The following is a 22,317-nucleotide window of genomic DNA, read 5'->3' on the forward strand; positions in this document are numbered from 1 at the left end:
AGTAAGGGCCCTTAGGCCCTTCTTCTGTGGAACCAGCTTCCAGCTTGGATTCGGGAGACAGACACCCTCTCTATTTTTAAGATTAGGCTTAAAACTTTCCTTTTTGATCAAGCTTATAGTTGGTGCTGGATCAGGTGACCCTGAACCCTCCCTTAGTTATGCTGCTATAGGCCTAGGCTGCTGGGGGGTTCCCATAATGCACTGTTTCTTATCATTCACCTCTTTTAACTCTGTTTATACCCCACTCTGCATTTAATCATTTGTTATTATTAATCTCTGGCTCTCTTCCACGGTGTGTCTTTTAATAATAATAATAATGATAATAATAATAAAACATTTTATTTATAAGCACCTGTCATGACACCCAAGGACACTTTACAGATAGAAAACAAGAGAAACCACAAAAAAGCACAAACAAGAAACTAAAATGACCAAAAGAACTAAAGCAAGTATGCAGTTTGGAACAGGTGAGTTTTGAGTCATGATTTAAAGATATGAACGGAGTCAATATTGCAAATGTCTGGTGGGAGAGAGTTCCACAGCTGGGGAGCAGAGTGGGAGAAAACTCTGTTCCCCATAGTACTGAGGCAGACAGGGGGAACAGTAAGGTGGTTAGAGGAGGAAGAGTGGAGGGTGTGGGATGAGGAGGTGATGTGAAGAAGATTAACTAGATAAGAAGGAGCAAGGTTGTGGATGGCCTTAAATGCAAACAGGAGGATTTTGAACTGAATTCTGAACTTTACTGGGAGCCAGTGGAGCTGCTGTAGGACTGGGGTGATATGGTGAGGGATTTGTGAGGAAGGAAATTACAGTAGTCAATGCGGGAGGTAACAAGGCAATGAACAAGGATGGAGGTGGTATGCGGGGAGAGGGAGGGGCAGAGGTGATTTATGTTTCGTAGGTGGAAATATGTATATGTAGGGGCAGCACGGTGGCGCCGTGGTTAGCACTGCTGCCTCATAGTTAGAATAACATGTAGAAGGTCTGGGTTCACTTCCACCTCTCTCTCTGCGTGGAGTTTGCATGTTCTGCGTGGGTTTCCTCCGGGTACTCCGGTTTCCTCCCACAGTCCAAAGACAACCCCACCCCCACCCCCGGATTCAGCCAGAGCTGTAGGAAGAGGATCAAGAAGACCTGTGGAGGGCTTGAATTTCTGGATGAGGTTAGTGATTTCAGAGGGAGATGGTGTTGAAAGGTGGAGCTGCCAGAGGTGGGAAAGTTCAGATGGGGGAGGGGAGGAGAAATAGGGTATAGGTGTTGGTGGATTCTGTTGATTTTTTTTTTCACTGAAGAACAACATAAGGGAGTTACAGGTTACAGTGGAGTAAAAATGAGAAGGAACTAGGTCAGGGGTGGAGAATATTATTTAGCAGTGAAAACAGGGTCTTGGTGTTGCCTTCATTGGAAGAAATAAAGCCAGAGTAGTAGGCAGATTTGGTTTGGGTAATTGAGTCTTTATAATGTAATAAGTGAGATTTGTACATGTCTTTTTTGGATAGTGAAACCAGTTTTTTTATGGAGACACTCTAATTGATGTCCTTTGGTTTTCATTGGCCAGAGTTCAGGGGTAAACCAGGGTGCAGAATGAGTGACGGAAACAGACCGTGTTCTCACTGGGGCGAGAGAATTTAGAATGTCAGTTAAACAAGTATTACATTGAGTAGCCAGTACGTCTGTGGTGGAAGAATGGTCAGGAATCAGCACACTAGCAATATTTGCAGAGAGGATATCCAAGTTGATGCCCCTGATGTTACTGAATGAGATGGGCTGTGGTGCGTTGGTTAGGGAGAGACAGAGTGAAACATTGGAGGGAGTGGGTCCAGACAGTTTACAGACAATACACTCAAAACAAGCTGACGGGAGGTACGGACACAGGTGCTACTTTCCCACCGCCGAGGTTCCGGAGCCGGAGCAAGTTCCTGTGCCGATCCCAATGAACCGGCGAAACGCTTAAGAACGGGCCCGCGTTCCATCCGCGTTTCTGTGAACTGCTCCTTTACGTATGAGTGTGGGCGGGTCCTCGTCTGGACACAGAAGCTGAAGCACACAAACGTGGGAGAACACGCTCTCCTTTCTTTTGCTGCGAACACATTTTAGGGTCCAAACCAAACTACTGCAGCATCTGTGTGCAGCACAGAGGGAAACACAGACAGCGATTAGAGCAAGACGACAAGTACACACTTTGTGTCCTTTTATCTGTGATATGAACTGATACAAAGCAGCAAGTTCAGCCTTAGAGCCCAACCTAATTCACAGCTGTGAAAATCGCTTCGCTTTTCTCATGTAATACACATGTAATATGGTAGAAAACTTGATGTTGAGATGGCAGAGTCACGCCCCTCTGCCGCTTTCGGCACGGGTTCCTGGTTTCAGACCAGCTGGTTTGCGGGGCCGGAATTGAACCCGTTTTTCGGCAGAGCACCGAGTGTTTCGGCGGTGGAAAACCCGCCTAACGGTTCAATTCACGGCTCCGGCTCCGGAACCCTGTTGGTGGGAAAGAGGCTAGGGTGGACTTTCCACCTCTCGCAATGAATTATCGTAAGACCACCACCGTGACCACGGGGCTGACAGATGTAAACAAAGCCAGGAGGAGTGGAGTCGTTAAGTTGAGAAAAGTCCGTGGGTTGTTGTCAGGTTTCAGTCAAACAGAAAATCAAACTTACAGTCAGTGAGGAGATCCTGGGTGAGATGTCCTTTGTTTGGGAGTGAACGGATGTTAAGCAGACGGAAGCTGACAGCGGCGGAGGCGTGTTTGACGGACGGATTTGCCGACCTGGCTGGGCTGGCCAACAGGCTGAGATCAGCAGACCGGGTGGCATTTCTGTGAGGCCGACAAGTGGTGGACCAGATGGAGTATATGGGTTTCGATGTGTCGAGCTCGAAATTCTGGCGATACCCACAGTAAATATATCTCCAGCGAGGCAGGAGAGCAATCTCTGGGTGGAGACTCAGCATCACCGGCGGCAATTCGTACAGGTGCCAGCGAAGTTGAAGGAGCTCAGCACCCATATATTGACGGAAACTTGATACTGGTTGGATGAGAAATGGTAGAAGAGTCCAGGCAAGGGCAGACCAGACGCAGATCCGGTTGGCCTACATTATGTGGTAGGTGAGGTCACGGAACAGGTTAGTCTTTGGTGGCGAAGCCAATGCTAACCCGACTCGGCAAAGACACAGCGAGATAATTACTGGAATGATGTGTATCACAGGATCACTCCTGTCTCTCTCCCCTCAGCCCCAACCGGTCACAGCAGATGACCCCCCCTCCCTGAGCCTGGTTCTGCTGGAGGTTTCTTCCTGTTAAAGGGAGTTTTTCCTTCCCACTGTCACCAAGTGCTGCTCATAGGGGGTCGTTTTGACTGTTGGGTTTTCTCTGTATTATTGTAGGGTCTTTACCCACAATACAAAGCACTTGAGGCGACTGTTTGCTGTGATTTGGTGCTATATAAATAAAACTGAATTGAATTGAATTATCTCTCCAATTAGCATCATCGCTGGGTCACACACTGCACTGCACGAAAAGAAGCATATTCATCCCTGTATATTGACGCGGGCGCCGCTAGTAAACGGCAGTTTTCGTCAGCATACGGGGCAGCGCATTTTCGTTTGCCTGAGACGGATATGGTCGTTTACGTACCACCAGAAGCAGCGGGGGGTAAAGGTACGGGGGAGCCAGCCAGCGGGAGGTGTTAACGACTCTACTTTACATATGAAAAGCAGCTGTAAGCCGAAGCAGCGGTAACAGACCCACGTGGCTTCTCTGAAATTGGATGAAAAAAATGACATCACAATTCATCATTCACATGTGATTGGCTGGTAGATCTGTCCCCCATTGGCCTTTATAAAGACAGGCCTGGGTAAGCCCCTCCCTAATAAATAATAACCCGGTAATAAAAATTATTTTTAATTATTATTTCTGTGATATACCTTGTATGTTATGTTGTATTCATGCCATGCTAATAACCTCAACTAAAAGGAATTCAATTAAGAGAAACAAATTGTGAGGCACAAGTTTGAATATTTTTTTTTTTTATTTACAAAGCAATATGCACATACACACACACACACACACACACACACACACACACATCATATATAAGAAAACAAAAACATTATGACATATAATGCTTTGCTACTTCTGGGCCATGTGGTGGTGGCTTTCTCTCAGAGCATGGTCCAGCATACAAACACTTATGGTGCACAGCGTTGTATTTAGGGTGAGCTTCCTGGCTGGGGAAGCTTGGGGGTCTTAATCCAGCCAGATACGCCCTCTGAGACGCCATCCTCCTCATCCAACATGAGGTCAGTGGTGACACCGTCCCAGAAGGCAACCTCCTTCACTGCCAGGACACTCGCCCTCGCCTCCAGCAGCTGTTGACACAGAGCACACATTAAGTCATTATGAAACTGTATGAAATATTGTGAAAAATCAGGAAACTACACTGAAAGTTTGAGTCTCTTGACTTTGAATGCACACATAGCAGATAAGACCCTGAATGCAAAAAAAAAAATTAATCAGCCCATCTTTGTCATCAAAAACAATGGTTATGTGACAAAGTACCAACTCCTGCATCCTGTGAATAAAAGACAAATGAACAAGTACTTTGAAAAAATGTAACACTGATAAAAGTACTTCAGTGATTTTGGTCATTAACCCTTGAGGCACCTTTAAACTGATTATACATTTTTTATCTTTTAGGTCCCAAAATGTTACAGCTGCTAAAACTATAAACATTCAATGTTAATTATTTTCACCTTCACTGCATCATCTTTTTATAGACATTTTGGGTTGTTCAAAAGAAGCCAGATTTTATATAAAGTTAAAAAAAAACAATAAGTAATATTTCCCAAAAATAAAACTGCATTTACAAGCTAACTACACAAATACAGCAGACCAACAAAACAATCCAACACGTCTTACCGGCTTCCTTCCTGCACGTCACCGGGCAGGATTTTTAATGGCTGCCGCCTTTTCCAGAACGTGAGGCTGACTGTAGTGGAAGCTGCGGCGGACTGTCTGTAGGATTAACAAGAAGCTGGAAAACATTTTTGTACATTGTAAATAAAGAGCATAAACACAGTGTATACATAAACATATCCAGGCAAAAAACACACAAACAACACCAATAGATACTTACACACAATTATATCACGGTCCACGCATTAGGAACACTCACACTCGTGTTGTGAGGCGAACACAGTCTGTGGAAAATAAAGGTGAAAATAAATAAGAGCAAAAACATTTGAAGTTCTTCTCTCCTCCACACATTGAATACTGCTGCTTTGTTTCTGATTCTTACCTCTGCAGAGGATCATACCGGCTTTTATTGGATTCAGAGTTGTGCAGGAACTGCTTCCTATAAGATGAAACCAAATAAAACTAAGAAACCAAATCACAATACGTCTGTCAGCTTACTGTGACCATTCCTCCACTCTTAGTATTTCTGTTTTAGAAACGACCAAGTCTTACCGCAGTTTTCAGATTGTGCTGCCGTCTTTTGTTTGTTAGAGTCCAGAGCATCGAGTCTCTACACAATAGACGCCATCTTGTCTTTCAGCTGCCCTAGTAGAAACTTGAGTAACTGAGGAGATAACCCACTCATTGCAGCCAGCAGTGTCTTCTCGTCTGCAGTGGGGCTGGTTGAGGCTGGCCGGTAGAGAGACCCGCTATCACGAGGAGCTTCGGGGGTGTTGAAAATATAAACGTCCTCCATTGTACCAGGAAAGCAGCGTAGACAAAGAACGCCATTCAGTTTGAACGGAAGAAAACGACCGCACTGATTTCCTTCAGCGTGATCCCGCACGTGATCTGTATTGTCCAATCACAGGCGAGGAAGTTGCCACATGGAATTCAATTCATTTCATTTCATTTCAACTCAATTAAATTTTATTTATATAGCACCAAATCACAACAAACAGTCGCCTCAAGGCGCTTTGTATTGTGGGTAAAGACCCTACAATAATACAGAGAAAACCCAACAGTCAAAACGACCCCCTATGAGCTGGAAGACACACATCCACTGTCCGTTTTTTTTTTTTTTTTTACATTTTTCTCATGAAGGTTTTGCTGATATCTCTTATGTACATCCATGTATAGCAAAATAAAAGTTTATATGTTTTATATGTTTATATGTTTTCTTATTCCATCTGCCTTGGTAGTCTTTAATGTCATTAATGCATGTGAACATTCACTGAACGTTTATGGCAGCGTTCATGGGATGTTGTCTGAATGTTCAATGCTAGCTGGGAAGCCACTGCACAGGAGAGGATGATGGTGTGACAGACTTTTTGTTACAGTGAATTAGACTGAAAACTGTAAGTCCAAACACACACAAATCAAACTTTCAGCAGTGGTTTTCCAGAAATTCAGCCTTGTCTCTTACTTTCTGAGTCTTCACCAGTATCTGTAGCTCATCACTTTTGTTGGCAAAGAGATAACATTTCCCAAGATGACTGTTGGCAGAAAGGGCTTATACTTCCACTTCCAAACCTTCACCTTTGCACCAGCACACAACTATGAAAACACCTCTTTATCTCAGCTAGAATAGGGTGGTATCTTCCACATTTGCTCCATTTCAATGAAAAAAGCTCTTGTCTTGAATAAACTCTTCTCCACACAGAAGTATCCATCAGTACTTGATGAAAACAAGAGAAAAAAATCGATACAAATACAAAAAAATAAAGTTTGAGTAAAGATCAGAGCTACCAGACTTTGCTGCTACCAGTTGAAGTGTATGTTCTAGAATGTTTCAGAGCCAATAATTAAAAATTCATGTTGTTGCTCCTCTTCAGCATTTTCCTGGTCCATTAATTCTCAGATGTGTCACCTAGACTACTCCATTGATCTGTCATTTTCTTCAGCATTACCAACTTCCACTTCTCTTTTCAGTAAATGTCTCACTCACTTTCAAATATCCCTGCATAAGAAAGTTCTGGAAGAACAACAACAACAACAAAAATGAACGGAGCTCCGCAACCACTTGTTCATCCCTTGCTAACAGACATAAAGTTTGATGAAAATACGTGCACTGGCCAGCTCAGCAACACCAAAAGGCCTTAAAGCCGTGGAAGAACATTAAAATGGATAATAACAGAACTCTTTCCTTCCATTTCACAACATCAAGTAAAGTCTAGAAAACTCTTGACAAGGTAGCCGTATCGTTGTCTACAATAAAGAGACACTTTGATGAATGGAAAAACAGAGAGTTTTAGAGCCCACACAGTCCTGGGAAAAAAAATAAATAATTGGGGCAGATCAAACTAAAATGAACTTACCACAAAAAATTAGCATACCATACCGTCATCTTTGAAATATGGTAGAGGCAATGTTATAGCATGGGCATGTACTGTACGTCTGCCAGTGGAACTGGGTCACTAGTGTATTCTGATGATGTGACTGCCAATAGAAGCAGCAGGATGAAGGGCTATACTCTGCTCAGATTCAGCCAAATACAGCAAAACTGATTGGACGGTGCTTTGTAGTGCAAGTTGATAATGACACAATGGATACTGCACAAGCAACCCAAGAGTTTGGCAAGGCAAAGCAATCTGACATTCATCAATGGCCAAGTCAGGCGTCTGATCTTAACCAAAGGGCATGCTTTTCTGTTACTGAACACAAAACTGAAAGCAGAAAGACCCACAAAGGTCTGACAAAGCATCTGAAGGGAGCACACACAGCAAGTGATGATGTCTACACTGTGACGAATGGCTGTAAAAACTACAGCATGATAATACAGTAAGGCGGCTGTATTTTGAAAATACAGCTCTTTGCTGTAAACAGAAATGCCTCTGAATAGAATATCAAATTTAATTGGACCGTTGGATCAGTGCATAGCTGTGCTGCAAATTTTAAATGTACAGTTGCATTGTGGGATATTTACCGGCTGGAGGCGAATGTTCATGGGCTAGAGAGCAGGACCAACAAGGATTTTCACCGGGTAAGTACTTTCTTAGGATTTAACATTTTTATTGCAGTTTTGTGTCTGTTAGTGGGCAAAAATAATATTTTATGTGGTGAGCTACTCTCGCTTCTGTCACAGTCTTCTAGCTAGCGGTTGATCGCCGGGCGCTGTGCCTTGCTGAGGCTGCTATTATTTCACCGCAATTTACAATCTACCACAGAGCAGGGGCCGTTTCATTAACAATGTGCACATTTGATCTCACTATGGTCGTGCTGCTCTTGATTTCACGGCTACAGAAATAGAAATGACAGCCGGCATGAACGGAGGAGAAGTAAGAGGAAAAATGAAGATCAAATGAAAATTTCAGGCTTCTAATTTAACAAAAAAAGTCCCAACATGAAAGGTAGATAACAACCTTCATGTATTTTGATACACAAATTGAAAATTGAATACAACTTTTAGGGCTGCAACGAATAACTCAAATAGTTCGATTATTAAAAATCCTCGACACAAATTTGTTGCTTCGAAGTTGCTTCAGGTGTCTCCATGCAGAGCACTTCATCCACGTTAGCGACATTAAAGGACTCTGTCGCTGTGGCAGATTTCCATCATTTGGAAAAAACGACCCTTTACACGAGTGGATCATCGCTGACAAGTTTTTCCACGCCCCCACTGCTCTGTGCTGTGTGTGTGCACGCGTGCGTGTTGTGTAGAGAATGTCAGTCTTTACTTCAGCTGCAGCCACCAGGACGGCTGCTATAACCACAGTTTGCTATTAGCACTAGCGATCGTTTGGTGCTGAACACCCCCGCCCTTCAGTACCGAGGGGCTCCGTCAAAATGTTTTTTATGCTTTAAACCCTGATTAGCGACTAAAAATAGAGCTGCAGTAGAAACGTAATTTGGAGGATGCTTGTGAATAAAAAGCATTACAGCATTAAACTCATGCAGCCCCCAGTTTTTCAACTAAAACACAACAGCAGCTGTTTTACTGCAGTCTGTCTGCACACTGCAGCAAGCAGAAAAAGGCGGAGCTGCTACTGAGACCTGAGCTCAGGTGGAGAGAAAGGAGACGTTATTCTAGTGTCCAAAGCAGCAGCACTTTTACCTGTAACCAGCTTAAAACCTTTACTGGGAAACAGCTGGAGGTCCTTCAGCAACCAAATGAGGAAGAATGAAAAATAAAATCCAACTGTTGTACATTTTTTCTTAGGTAATCTTATGTTGTGATGTGCTACAGAGGTGTGCTACAGCTGCAGATCTTAAAGGGACACACAACCTGCCACCAAGTCCACAACTCATTGCCCTTGGTAAGTACAACATATGCACAATGTAGTCTTCAGGGTGTCTCACTGTATCTCCCATCCCCCTGTCTATAGACAAATGGGTGGAAGATACAGTGGGATATTGCCATCTTACTGTATCTGCATCCCTAGGTCTATAGACAGAGGGGAGGCAGATACATCCCTGTCTCAGTGACAGAGGGATGTATCTGCCTCCCCTCTGTCTATAGAAATGTGTCTCTGTACCTCAACGTTAAATTAAAATGAAAACTAATATCAGTTAATATTGTTATTTTTTCAGGAGACAACATTACCCTTCATCAGTGGATGATAAGCATCGAGGGTGAAATTGTTTGTGAGGGCGCTCACCCTACGTTCCAGGCTGGTCTCGCAGCACTTTTTGCCACCTTCTACGTTTTTAACCTTGAGTATCCAGAGGAGGCAGCATGCACACTGGAGGTTTTTCAAAGGTGAGATCTAATTCAGTGATGCCTTTGTTAAACATATTTGGTAGTTCACAAGCATCTAATTTAAAAAGGCAATATGTAACTTAAAGTAAAGAAAAGGTTAGTTTTGAACACTGAGCTATATGTCTCCATCTGTTTTAGGTGATTCACAGGCCTCAACCCTGAAAGGGGAACAAAAGCTGCAAAAGGAAAAGTAACATCAATAACGACAGGACGACTCGTGCAAAAGAAAAAGACAGCAGTGAACAAACATGTCTCCACTCTTCTCTGCAAGTTCATGGACTACCAGAGGAACTTCTAAAATGGTAAGATTACACATGTACTGTTATCTGTATGTGCTCTTTGCTTTTTTTCTTTATCTGTCCTCCTGTCCATGGACGTGTCTGTCTCTCCCTCTCTCTCCCTGTCTCTCTGGATCTGTCCTATCCAGTTCTAACAGACAGGAGGACAGCTACAATGAGGGAAGGTCAGAGAAAGAGTGTCTGTCCACCAAATCTGTCCTCCTCTTCCTGTCTGTCTTTAACTGACATAAATGGAGTTTAATGTGAAATGTGTATATTTCATGTGTTAAATAAAACATTTTTCCTTTCTTTATCTTCCAGCCACCCTTTGATGATTTCAGGAGGTGTTCAGGACTAAGCCCCACTCAGCACTCATTCATGTTGGTTTGGTTTGGCTGTTCACTATGTTTTAAACTAGCTCAAATGTTAAAGATGTTACTGTTAGGGTTCCTATAAAGTTTTCAAAAATATGTAACTTCAATATTTGACAGTGCTGGATTCCTTCCTTTAAAGGGGAACATTGTTATGTCGTTGTTTGACAGTTTTTTTTTTTAGAAATTTGGCCCTTTGGAACTTTTATTTTAAAGGTCATTTACCTTGCTGTATATAATCTAATATTACCATGGGGGGTTATGCATTTAAAAATGTATCAGTTCATAATGTTTTTTGGACAATTCATGTCAGTGTATTTTTGCACTTTGGTTTTTATACTTTTTGACTTGTATGTAAAAAGAAAATGTTGCCTTTGCAAAGCGTCATGTTTTGTTATGTTTCAGTTTGTTGGTTTTAAATTGACAATGAAATAAAGTAATTTTAAAATATATTGTTTTTTTATTTGCTTGAAATTAGAAAAATTGCTAACATTTATTGAGAGTTTGGTAAATTAAGTTGCAAGTTGACATTTTAACTTTTAACAGCTAGCGATAGCCAAAGTATGCAGAGTTTAATTCCTGTTGAAATTAAGATTTAGGGTGAAACAACTTTTAATGTAATTCTATCACAGGAAAAAAATGAAGTAACAGTAACCATGTAATATAATTACTGTAAAATTGTGATAAAATCACACTAAAATTGTAATGAAATTAAAGTAAAATAAAAAAAAAAAAATTTAAGTGAAACTAATAGAATTACAGTAACATTGTAATAAAATCACAGTAAAATTGTAAAAAGAATTACAGTAAAACTAAGAGAATTACAGTAAAATTGTGAATAAATTACAGCCAAATTGTGATAAAATTACAGTAAAACTGTAATTAAATTACAGTAAGGTTACTGTAAAAATTACAGTAACTGGCTGGCAACCCTGCTGCCAGTAGTTTACTGTAAATTCTACAGTCACTTTTTTAACAGTGTAGACTTCAGGCAGACACTGAAATTTTACTTTTTTACTATTACTTTTGACCCTCTGAAAATGGGAGACCAGGTATAAAATGGCTGCAATTCCAAAACAGTTACCATATTTTTGTTAAAGCCCTTGAATTAAAGCTGAAATTTGCACTTCAATCACATTTTGAATGTTTGGTTTAAAATCCACTGTGGTGTACAGAGTAAATGGTAAATGGACTGGTTCTTATATACTTTGAGCACTCAAAGTGCTCAAAATATAAACGTGCTTTATCATTTACCCATTTACATACATTCATGCAAGCAATTCTTTGCATGCGTATGTCTATTTAACATTCACCCACATTCATACTCCAACGGTTGCATCGGAGAGCAACTTGTAGCTCAGGAGGTAGAGCCACAACCACCCCAGAGGCAAAACTCCAAATACTGTGCCACTGTACACACACTTATGGACCTGACTGTATCTTAGTCACAGCTACCTGACAGAAAATAATGCTACAATAATGGCAGTTACTTTCAGCACCACTAAGCATACATATGCATGTTCTGCTCACAGAAATGCTTTTTAAGAATCTTCTTAACTTATAATCTTGCTGTCATTCACCAGGACAGATTGGGTGAACAAATGCTTTTATATAAAACTTAAGATAAACTTAAACTTAAGATTTGGAACTTCTGTGTGCAGCACAGGAAAGTCGAAGAAGGACACATTAGGTTAGGAACAGGATTAAGGAATATGTACACGTCTTAACATGCTCTTTCTTTCTTATATTTAATGATATACTATAGTGTATACAGTCCCTGACAGAAGTTCTGTCCCTTATCCATGTTGTGGAAACAAAAGCTCATAACCTGACTTTAAATTCATCCATTGGTTTTAGAAATGACTCATATGAAAGCTGAAACCCTCCCAAATGAGGTTTAATTTACGAAAAAGAAATTTGCTTCACTGCAGAAATATTGATCATTTAATGAACACAGAAAGGTCAGATTTTGGCAAGACAAAAGTTTTGTCACCTTGTCATGTAATGCACCCAATCCTAGTTTACAGCCTCACCTGTGCTCACTAATTGATCGGTTAATTAGTGGGTGTGTATAAAAAGAACCCCAGCACCCCAGACCTTCCCTTGAACTCCAACTTGACTTCTGACAACATGCCAAAAATCCACCCTGCGACCAAAGCCTTGATTATCAAGAGGCTGAAGACCAGATCCACTGCAGAGGTGGCTGGCACCTTTAATGTGTCTCAGCGTCAAGTACAAAGAATTAAAAAAAGATCTGAAGAGACTGGAGATGTTTTTGACAAGCCCATGTCTGGCAGACTCCGCAAGACAACTGCTCAGGAGGAACGTTTGTTGGTTAGAAAATCCAAAGCCAGCCCCTTTTCCACTGCAGCAGAGCTCCACCAGGCCTGGTCACCTCAAGTCCCTGTGTCAACTAGAACAGTTTGTAGGACTCTGTCTCGAAATGGCCTCCGTGGTTGAATCAGTGCCCAGAAGCCAGCACTAAACAAAAGGCAATTAAAAAACCGTGTGGCATTTGAAGTATTACAAGAAGTATTAGAAGTATTAGCTACCTCTTACATTCCCAATCATAAAAGGGGTCAAATTTTGCAGCAGGATGGCGCTCCATCTCATACATCCATCTCTACATCAAAGTTCCTCAAGGCCAAGAAGATCAAGGTGCTCCAGGACTGGCCAGCCCAGTCACCAGACATGAACATCATTGAGCATGTTTGGGGTAGGATGAAAGACGAAGCTTGGAAGACAAAACCAAAGGATCTTGATGAACTCTGGGAGGCATGTAAGACTGCATTCTTTGCTATTCCTGATGACTTCATCAATAAATTGTATGAATCATTGTCGAACCGCATGGATGCAGTCCTTCAAGCTCATGGAAGTCACACAACATATTAAATATGGCTCTAATAGCACCACAACTTCATTTACCAATGTTATGAAACATATCTTTGTATTTGAAGTAAATTGTTTGATTTTCACATTACTTTCTGTGGGCGACAAAACTTTTGTCTTGCCAAAATCTGACCTTTCTGTGTTCATTAAATGATCAATATTTCTGCAGTGAAGCAAATTTATTTTCGTAAATTAAACCTCATTTGGGAGGGTTTCAGCTTTCATATGAGTCACTTCTAAAACCAATGGATGAATTTAAAGTCAGGTTATGAGCTTTTGTTTCCACAACATGGATAAGCGACAGAACTTCTGTCAGGGACTGCAGTATAAGATACTATATTTACTATGGTACTATGCTATAGTAGGATTTATAATACTCTATTATTACCTGAATAGCATCAACTGTGGCCCTGAACACTGGGTTGTTGTGCTTTACGGTCCTCCAGTACTTTGGCCTATTGGGATTTGTCAAGTTACAGCCATACTTTTCCAGGATGTTTAGTGCTGTAGATAAGCGCTGAAGAGATGCAAGGGTCTGCAAGAGAAGCACAGAAACAGTTTTTTTTGCATCGACTTCAATCTGAAATGGAAGCATACAATTAAGCGACACCCACATTTTTTTCAGCTGTATTAGTGTATTTTATATTACAAAACTGAACACATTCAAATATAAAATGGAAAGCTGTTTTCTATTTGTCTATCTTCTCAAAAATTCCATAAATCTTTTTTTTTAACTGTTTATCCAACTGAATGTCACGCAGGTAAGTCGAGGGAGGGAGTCATGGTCAGCAGTCCAGCCTAGAAGTAACAAATGTATTAAGTAAATGTTTAGCCTCACACTTAGGACAGGATATTCCTTTGACACGACTGCGTACTGTCCACAGGACTGTGGCACTGTATGCAGTATTGTGACTAAACACACCCCACAAAAGCAGTTTTCACAAAGTCCTGTGAAAACATTTAATCAAAAGTTAAATTAAAACTAGGAGCATTTTAACTAACCATTTTAAAGCCACCTTTAAAGGCTGTGGTACATAACTTTAAAATAAATGCTCATATTTAATATCGAGGGCATTAATTAATGGTAAGCCTTCCTTGAAAGTTCTTGTAGAGATAGGTGAGGTATTGACTGAGGTTAATTAGGACCCACAACTTCTCTATCCTGATGGGAGTGATCTCTCCCAGGACAACAACTCCCCCCTTTCAATCTCATCTTAATCATTAATAACCTATGGTAGGCACTGGACAGTCAATAAAGTTAAAGTGGATGGACCAAAGTTTTGGGGGAAAAAAAAAGTGAAAATGGTGCATGTTCCATCTCTTAATGTGGGTGGACCAGGCTTTCAGTCATAAAAATCTCAAATGTTTGCTTGGAACTAGGAGAAATAATCCTGGAGGAAAAACAGGAAAGAAATAGCATCAGATCACAGCTCAATTATGTTTAGTTCAATTATGTTTAACTTTTAACGTCCATAGCTTTAGCGTCAACTCATCATTACACTTGTTGAGACAAAGGAAAGTTAAATGCTTGGTTAACCCCTTAACTGGCAGCAAATAAAATCACCTGAAACAACTACATAACACCCTCTGGTTATTATTGGCTCTGAACAACCCATTTCATAGCCTATTAATCGGCTGCGTCTGGTCCGCGGGCCGAATGAAGTGCATTTATATGGCAGGCTAGACCCGCCCATTTTGACTGACACCTCATTCGGCCAATCATGTTAAGAAATGGGTTTCCCAGAGCCAATAATACTCAGAGGGCGTCACGTAGCTTTGTCAGGTGATTTGGTGCAGCCAGTTACATGATTGGCCGAATGACGTGTCAATAAAAATGGGAGGGTCTAGCCTGCCATATAAAAGGGACTACAAACGGCCCGTCACCGGGCCCTTGCCAGTTAAGGGGTTAAAAGACAAAAATAGTCCCACTGAACAGTCACTCAGATCACAGTGTGTTTGTTTATGCTTAAAATCTCATTAGCAAATCCAGAACCAGAACACTGAGTAAACAACACTGGTTTTGAGGAAAATTAAATAGTTATGAAAAATGGGATTTAAGCATTATATGTGTTTCAGTTTCTCAGCCTCCTCCATGAGGAGGATGTTCTCAGCTACAGAAAACTGATGCCTTAATGGCAATAAGCTGGTAAAACAACAATAAGCAGTAAACAAATCGGTGAATTCATGGCAACAGACACTTGTCAGTACTGACGCTAATGCTAATATAACTTATGATTTCTATAATCTGGATTGAGGTTATAGAAGTATTCCCAGATGGTGGCAATAAACAGACATTTTTTCTTTCTCACCTCCTTCCTGTTGCTGCCAAAGCTGTTTTCTATGACCATCGTTTCTGCAGCAATGTGACGGTATTTGGAGCAGGGTGGTAAGGGCAGATTTGCCATTGCCACTACCCCAGCTCGCAGCTCCACCACTCTGCCCCCAGAGTACAGACACACTTCAGCCTGACTCCGCACATCCTGCAGCTGCTCAGAGAGGGACGGCATTCTGCAAACGCACAAGTACACAGTCAATGCATGCTAATTACTTGGAAGGAACAAAACAACAACAAACCTGTCTGTGTAGGTTCTCAGTCATCCAGGTCACAGTAGTCTCTGGAGCTTGAAAAACAAAAGTCCAGTCGCACTTTTTCAGGCTCCAGAGAAAACAACAAACTTGGCAACATGCATCCACAGTATCTCAAATACATTTATTACACGTACACCAGAAATGAGAATTCCGTTGGCCTTTCCTTCTTCTTACAGGTTGGCATGTTTGCTTCATTCCCAGTTCAATATCACAAATCACATGTACACTAGTGTGCAAAAGTTTTAAGCCACCCCTCATTTCCTTATATTTAGGCTCCAAGGAGCCAGAATTTCTTGTCATTTTTAAAGAGGTCTTGATCATAGGGCTGCAATGATTTGTCAACCTAATCGATGATGTTGACGTGGAATTTTAATATTGACGCATCATATTCTAAAACCACGCACATGATTTTATAACTGCAGTACACTACAGAAAGATATGGGGACAGTGTTGCCTCCATTGTCTGCCAATAACAATACCAGCAAAGATGTGAACAACATAAAGATGGTGGAGCAGAGAGGAGAGTGGAGAAAATGAAAGAAAATGGAGACAGACTGTCAAAGGTGTGGGAGTGTTGGACAGAAACTAAATAAAGCTGAATGCAGACTGTGCAGAGCAGAGGGTACGATAGTGAATGGGTACGTCAGTGCGTCGCTGATACCTGTTAATGTTTGTAACGTAATGTTTCTGTTAGTTTACCTGTCGGAAACAAGCTCTCATGGATAATGTTTGCTGAGCGCCACCAATTCAGTGATGTTAGCTAACGAGTGAAGGACAACAGGAGCAGCTACGTTAGGGCCTATTTTTTCTCACATTAATATCATTCTGAATAATAAACCTCTGAATGAACTGAATCATCTGTAAACTTTTCAGCTGTTTTACACAAAAAACTTTTTGATTTAATTTGAAGCCTTATTTGAACTTTTGAACAGAGGCCATTTTTATTTATTTGCACATTATATTTTCATTTAAAAATAAAAATTGCATTCACTTTAATATGCATTGCTTAGTTGATATTTATTGTGATGGTCACACTAATGTTAAAATTCATTTAATTAGTTTCAAACTTGGTGGCGTGGTGGTTAGCACTACTGCCTCACTGGTAGAATGGCATCTAGAAGGTCTGGGTTCAATTCCGCCCGGGCCTCTCTGGGTGGAGTCCCCATGTTCTCCCTGTGTCTGTGTGCGTTTCCTCCCACAATCCAAAGACAGGCAGTTCCTGGGGTTAGGTTAATTGCCCATAGGTGTGAATGGTTGTCTGTCTCACTGTGAGAGGCTGGTGACCTGTACAGGTGTACCCTGCCTCTTGCCCTGTGTCAGCTGGGATAGGCTCCAGCCCCCCTGCGACCCTGAACAGGATAAAAGAATGGATGGATGGATAGCTTCAAACTCATATTTAACTATAAGAAGAGACAACAAGGTGTTCCCATGATGCTCTGTTTCATTTCATTCACCTCTTTTTAACTCTGTCACAGCAGATGACCCCCCCTCCCTGAGCCTGGTTCTGCTGGAGGTTTCTTCCTGTTAAAAGGGACTTTTTCCTTCCCACTGACACAAAGTGCTTGCTTGTTTCCTCTCTACTATTGTAGGGTCTTTACCTTATAATATAAAGCATCTTGAGGTGACTGTTTTCTGTGATTTGCTGCTACAAACAGAAATAGCTTCATTTTTCAGCATGACAATGATTCCAAACAAACTGCTAATGTGGTAAAACTATACCTGGTTAGAAAAACACAGAAAAACCAACACTATCAGTCATGGTAGAGCGCAAACCTCAGCTACTGTGGGGCTGACTCAAACTCCCTCCTCAGCTAACAGCTAGGTCAGGGAGATTGGGGGGGTAGAGCATCTATTTACAAAACATCCAGGAGACGATTTGATAAGCGGCAGTCCAAGGCTGCCAGGGAGCCAAATTCCTGATTCTACGACTTGTTTTGGTTCAGACTGTACTGATTAATTTGTTGACAGCCTTCAGTCTTACTGGCACCGCTCTGTGGCGAAAAATCCAATTCATCCGAATCTTCTTGGTTTGTTCCTTCGCCGTGCAGAAACAGATACATACATCTCCAAGATCTTACCCCTCTGAATCAGTGCCAGATATACAGAGTCTGAGTTGAAGAGAAAAAAAAAGTCAGCCAGGGATCAAATCACCAACCTTCCGATTAGTAGGTGACCTGCTCTACCTCCTGAGGTACAGCCACCCTCATTTGGTCATACCAAATAAATACCTTCAAGCCCATTAGAACTGTACAGAGGCTTTTTGCCTAATATAATATATCACCATATACAGTGATCCCTCACCTATTGCAGGGGTTATGTTCCAGAGAACCCCGCGATAAGTTAAAATCCATGAAGTAGCGACCTTATAGTTATTATGTATTTATTTTATTATTTATATATATATATATATATATATATATATATATATATATATATATATATTAAGGCTTTATAAACCCTTCCCACACTCATATAAGCCTTTCCCACTCTCTTACTACAACTTCAATGATGATGACGATGATGATGATGATGATGATGAATTATGTGGCTGTGCAGTACTGATGGTGATGAAGGTGGTGCAGTCTTCACCCTCAGCCGTAACTTCTATTTCCGTTAAAGTCGTAGGTGTAACTGATCTCTTCGTCTGAGTGATGACCAGTTATGGGGAGTTACAGAGTATACTGTATACTGCAAAATCCTGCAATACAGTGAAAACTCCACAAAACACAATTAGTAATATTTTTAAAAAATCCACCATACGGTGAAGCCGCAATAAGTGAACCGCGTAGTGGGGACCACTGTAAGTTTGCAGGTTTCATGAAATCACGGCACATTTTATACGTTTTCCTGGCAAAATATAAAGAAACGAGGGGTGGCTTGAGACTTTTGCACAGTACTGTACGGTTCACATTACTCTGTCAGACTCTAGCTGCTGACATGCATTTTTAACCCTTTGCAACAACACATTGGTAAACAAAAGAAATCTCCATGTAGCTGTCACTCCAGTTGCGATGGCCAGTACTGATGCGTCTTGCATCTTTGAGCACTGGTCCCACCCATGAGATCAGGCTCAGCAGCAAACCAAGCTCATGCAGAATTGCAAAATGCAAATTTTTCTCGCAAACGTAGTGTCTGTAGTTTTGCTCTAAAATATGTTTTGCTTAATTGCAAACCTCTTCAGTATGACGCTAAAATAAAGACGCAAAATTGTGCGTAAGGGGTGGAAAAATGATGATCCAGTTCCAGCATTACTGCAAAGCAGCAGGTACACCTATGGTTATGGTCGGACAGTAGATACTGGCACAATTTGCTATATGTAATGTTGCTAAATTATCCTTGTTCTGCTTCTTGAACAACGTATACATGTAAACCAGCGCACCTAAGCGTCCCAATAGCGAACGCACTGACAGTGAATCTGGTTCTTACCTCTGCTCTCCAGCAGCACGGCGACGAGATGCTCCTTCAGTGGGCTGACTTCATCCGGAGGTACGGTCATTAATGGCGCACTGCGTGCTGTTCACGTTGTGGCTCAAATACACGGTACCGTTATTGGAGACCGTCGGAACGCTACTGCGCAGTGTGCAGCGCCTCCAGCTTTCTGCCCCTCCCCGGGCACAACGTGGAAGCTGCGCAGTTGACGTCACCTGCGGATTTGAGGAGCGTCTCTGCCACGCTTGTGCGTCCGCTCGCGCTTCTTTTTGATTCATAAAAGCTAAACCGTTTTTCTTTTTAATATTGAGAATTTATGGGCTCTATTAAATTATGTTTAATGTTAAACTGCCTGGGCCCTCACGTCTGTGTTAAAGCTTGAGCCTGCTCTGAAATTGCACCACAGATGAAAGTGTGGCGAGGATGCTGCGCTGAGTTCACTGAGCTTCTGCACCCAGAGAAACTCTCCCGTTAGTCTCCTGCTTTTCTCTGCAGTTTCATACAGAGCACTTTTATTACTGTGGCTATGTTCTTTGTTTCGTTGTAAATATGCAGAGCGTTTGTGTGTGTGTGTGTGTGTGTGTGTGTGTGTGTGTGTGTGTGTGTGTGTGTGTGTGTGTGTGTGTGTGTGTGTGTGTCATGACTCGTGAGCTGGCAACTAAAAAGACCTATGCAGGACCCCAAAAGAGCTGTGCAGTTAAAAGGTTTTATTCATAGAGAACAGGAGAAAACAGGAGCTGGGGACTGAGCGGGGAAAGAGTCCAGGGTGCGGGGAGCCACTAGGTAAGAGAGAGGGAGGTTAAAGTCTGGTTCACAGAATCCTTAATGCAAGATAATAATGTGGGCAATATTGCCTCAGGATTACTTAACAGTCCGGGAGGTGGTTGCTGGGGGGGGGACTAAGATGCTGCGAGGGTCCAGAGAGTACCAAGAGTCAGAGGGCGAGCAGGCAGGCAGGAGAGTGACCGGATAGTGTCCATGTTGGGAGTAATCCGTATTAGCGATGTCACCAAGGGTGGAAATGGGAAGACTCTTCAGCAGGGGTGATAAGATGATCTGGAACAAGGGAAAAACAAACGGTAAGCAATGGAAACTTGAGTTACCGAGAGTGAGCCTAGGCAGGACTGATTGCTGCTGAGGTAAGGAGACGATCTGGCGGTGACTGGGTGGCACCACTGGTCCTTAAGTACCGGAACTGGATTTGAAGGAATTTAAAATAACATGAATGTGTGCTGCTTAAGCCTTCAGGTTTCTGCGTGTTTGTTTATCGAACAGGAATGACACAAACAACAGAATAAGGAGTCCAATTATTAAATTTAATAAAGCCATTTCAAACTGTTTACAGATTAATCTGGGTCAGACTGCATGCCATGCCCGTGTGAGATGACATGAAGTACTGGCACATTCTTTTTCAGCTTACAGTTTCATATAGTCGCAGCTTATCAGTCTTGGTTACATCATTATAGAAAACAGAATGTGGAAAACAGAGAATTTCAACAACAGGGTGACCTCAAAGTCTCCATTTCCATCATTGTGTAGTCTCCATCAGTGTGGTCTGTGGTTCCTGATGACACTAAACATTATAAGCTTCTGTATTTTTAATCAGTTATGTTTATCTTCCAGTCTAAGACAAATTTCTCAGGGAAATAAGTGTACATAAGGTAAGAGGACACATATACCATGAACTTCATGAAACTCATTTCCTCCCCTTTTGACCTCAGACCTTTCTTAGTTCAACTTCACCAGCCTGACCTGGGGTGGTCAGCCAGGACTGCAATGATGTGAAGAGCCAGAAGAGATTTTTTGTGAAAACTAATCTTATACTATTGTGATTGTGAATTTAGCAAAAAATTAAGACATACTTACAGGGGTTGGACAATGAACCTGAAACACCTGGTTTTAGACCACAATAATTTATTAGTATGGTGTAGGGCCTCCTTTTGCAGCCAATACAGCGTCAGTTCATCTTGGGAATGACATATACAAGTCCTGCACAGTGGTCAGAGGGATTTTAAGCCATTCTTCTTGCAGGATAGTGACCAGGTCACGACGTGATGCTGGTGGAGGAAATCGTTTCCTGACTCGCTCCTCCAAAACACCCCAAAGTGGCTCAATAATATTTAGATCTGGTGACTGTGCAGGCCATGGGAGATGTTCAACTTCACTTTCATGTTCATCAAACCAATCTTTCACCAGTCTTGCTGTGTGTATTGGTGCATTGTCATCCTGATACATGGCACCGCCTTCAGGATACAATGTTTGAACCATTGGATGCACATGGTCCTCCAGAATGGTTCGGTAGTCCTTGGCAGTGATGCGCCCATCTAGCACAAGTATTGGGCCAAGGGGATGCCATGATATGGCAGCCCAAACCATCACTGATCCACCCCCATGCTTCACTCTGGGCATGCAACAGTCTGGGTGGTACGCTTCTTTGGGGCTTCTCCACACTGTAACTCTCCCGGATGTGGAGAAAACAGTAAAGGTGGACTCATCAGAGAACAATACATGTTTCACATTGTCCACAGCCCAAGATTTGCGCTCCTTGCACCATTGAAACCGACGTTTGGCATTGGCACGAGTGACCAAAGGTTTGGCTATAGCAGCCCAGCCATGTATATTGACCCTGTGGAGCTCCCGACGGACAGTTTTGGTGGAAACAGGAGAGTTGAGGTGCACATTTAATTCTGCCGTGATTTGGGCAGCCATGGTTTTATGTTTTTTGGATACAATCTGGGTTAGCACCCGAACATCCCTTTCAGACAGCTTCCTCTTGCTTTTTTATTTATTTATTTTATATTTAAACCGTTATTTAACCAGGCAAACAGATTAAGAACAAATTCTTATTTACAACTGTGGCCTGGCAAAAGGGGAAGCCTTTTGAAGGGAAAGGAATAAAAGAATTAAGAAAAAGAAAACAGTAACAGTAAAATTACAAGACAGTGTACAACAATAACAATCATAAAATGAATCTAGCCACATTACGTAAAACAATTACAAACATCCTTAAGAACATTTTTTATCCGTCTCTTAAAGGTGAATACTGAGATGAGGGTAGTCAGTTTCAGTGTTCTCTCTAACGAGTTCCAGTCATTTGGAGCAGCA

General features: G+C 41.8%; 1 protein-coding gene across 1 annotated transcript in view; it reads right to left on the reverse strand.

Annotated features, from left to right (window-relative positions):
• The window catches only part of LOC115777469 (E3 ubiquitin-protein ligase RNF31-like), a 131,143-nt gene extending 111,797 nt beyond the window's left edge, over window positions 1–19,346 (reverse strand). Inside the window, exons 1-3 of the mRNA XM_030725375.1 lie at window positions 19,210–19,346; window positions 15,504–15,702; window positions 13,583–13,729 (exon numbers count right to left, since the gene is read on the reverse strand). Coding sequence (XP_030581235.1) covers window positions 13,583–13,729; window positions 15,504–15,701 — 345 coding nt within the window. The 5' untranslated portion in view covers window position 15,702; window positions 19,210–19,346. The remainder of the gene's footprint in view (window positions 1–13,582; window positions 13,730–15,503; window positions 15,703–19,209) is intronic.
• Between the last annotated feature and the right edge of the window lie 2,971 nt (window positions 19,347–22,317).

The sequence above is a fragment of the Archocentrus centrarchus genome, unplaced genomic scaffold (genome assembly GCF_007364275.1).
Source record: "Archocentrus centrarchus isolate MPI-CPG fArcCen1 unplaced genomic scaffold, fArcCen1 scaffold_54_ctg1, whole genome shotgun sequence".
Lineage (NCBI taxonomy): Eukaryota > Metazoa > Chordata > Actinopteri > Cichliformes > Cichlidae > Archocentrus > Archocentrus centrarchus.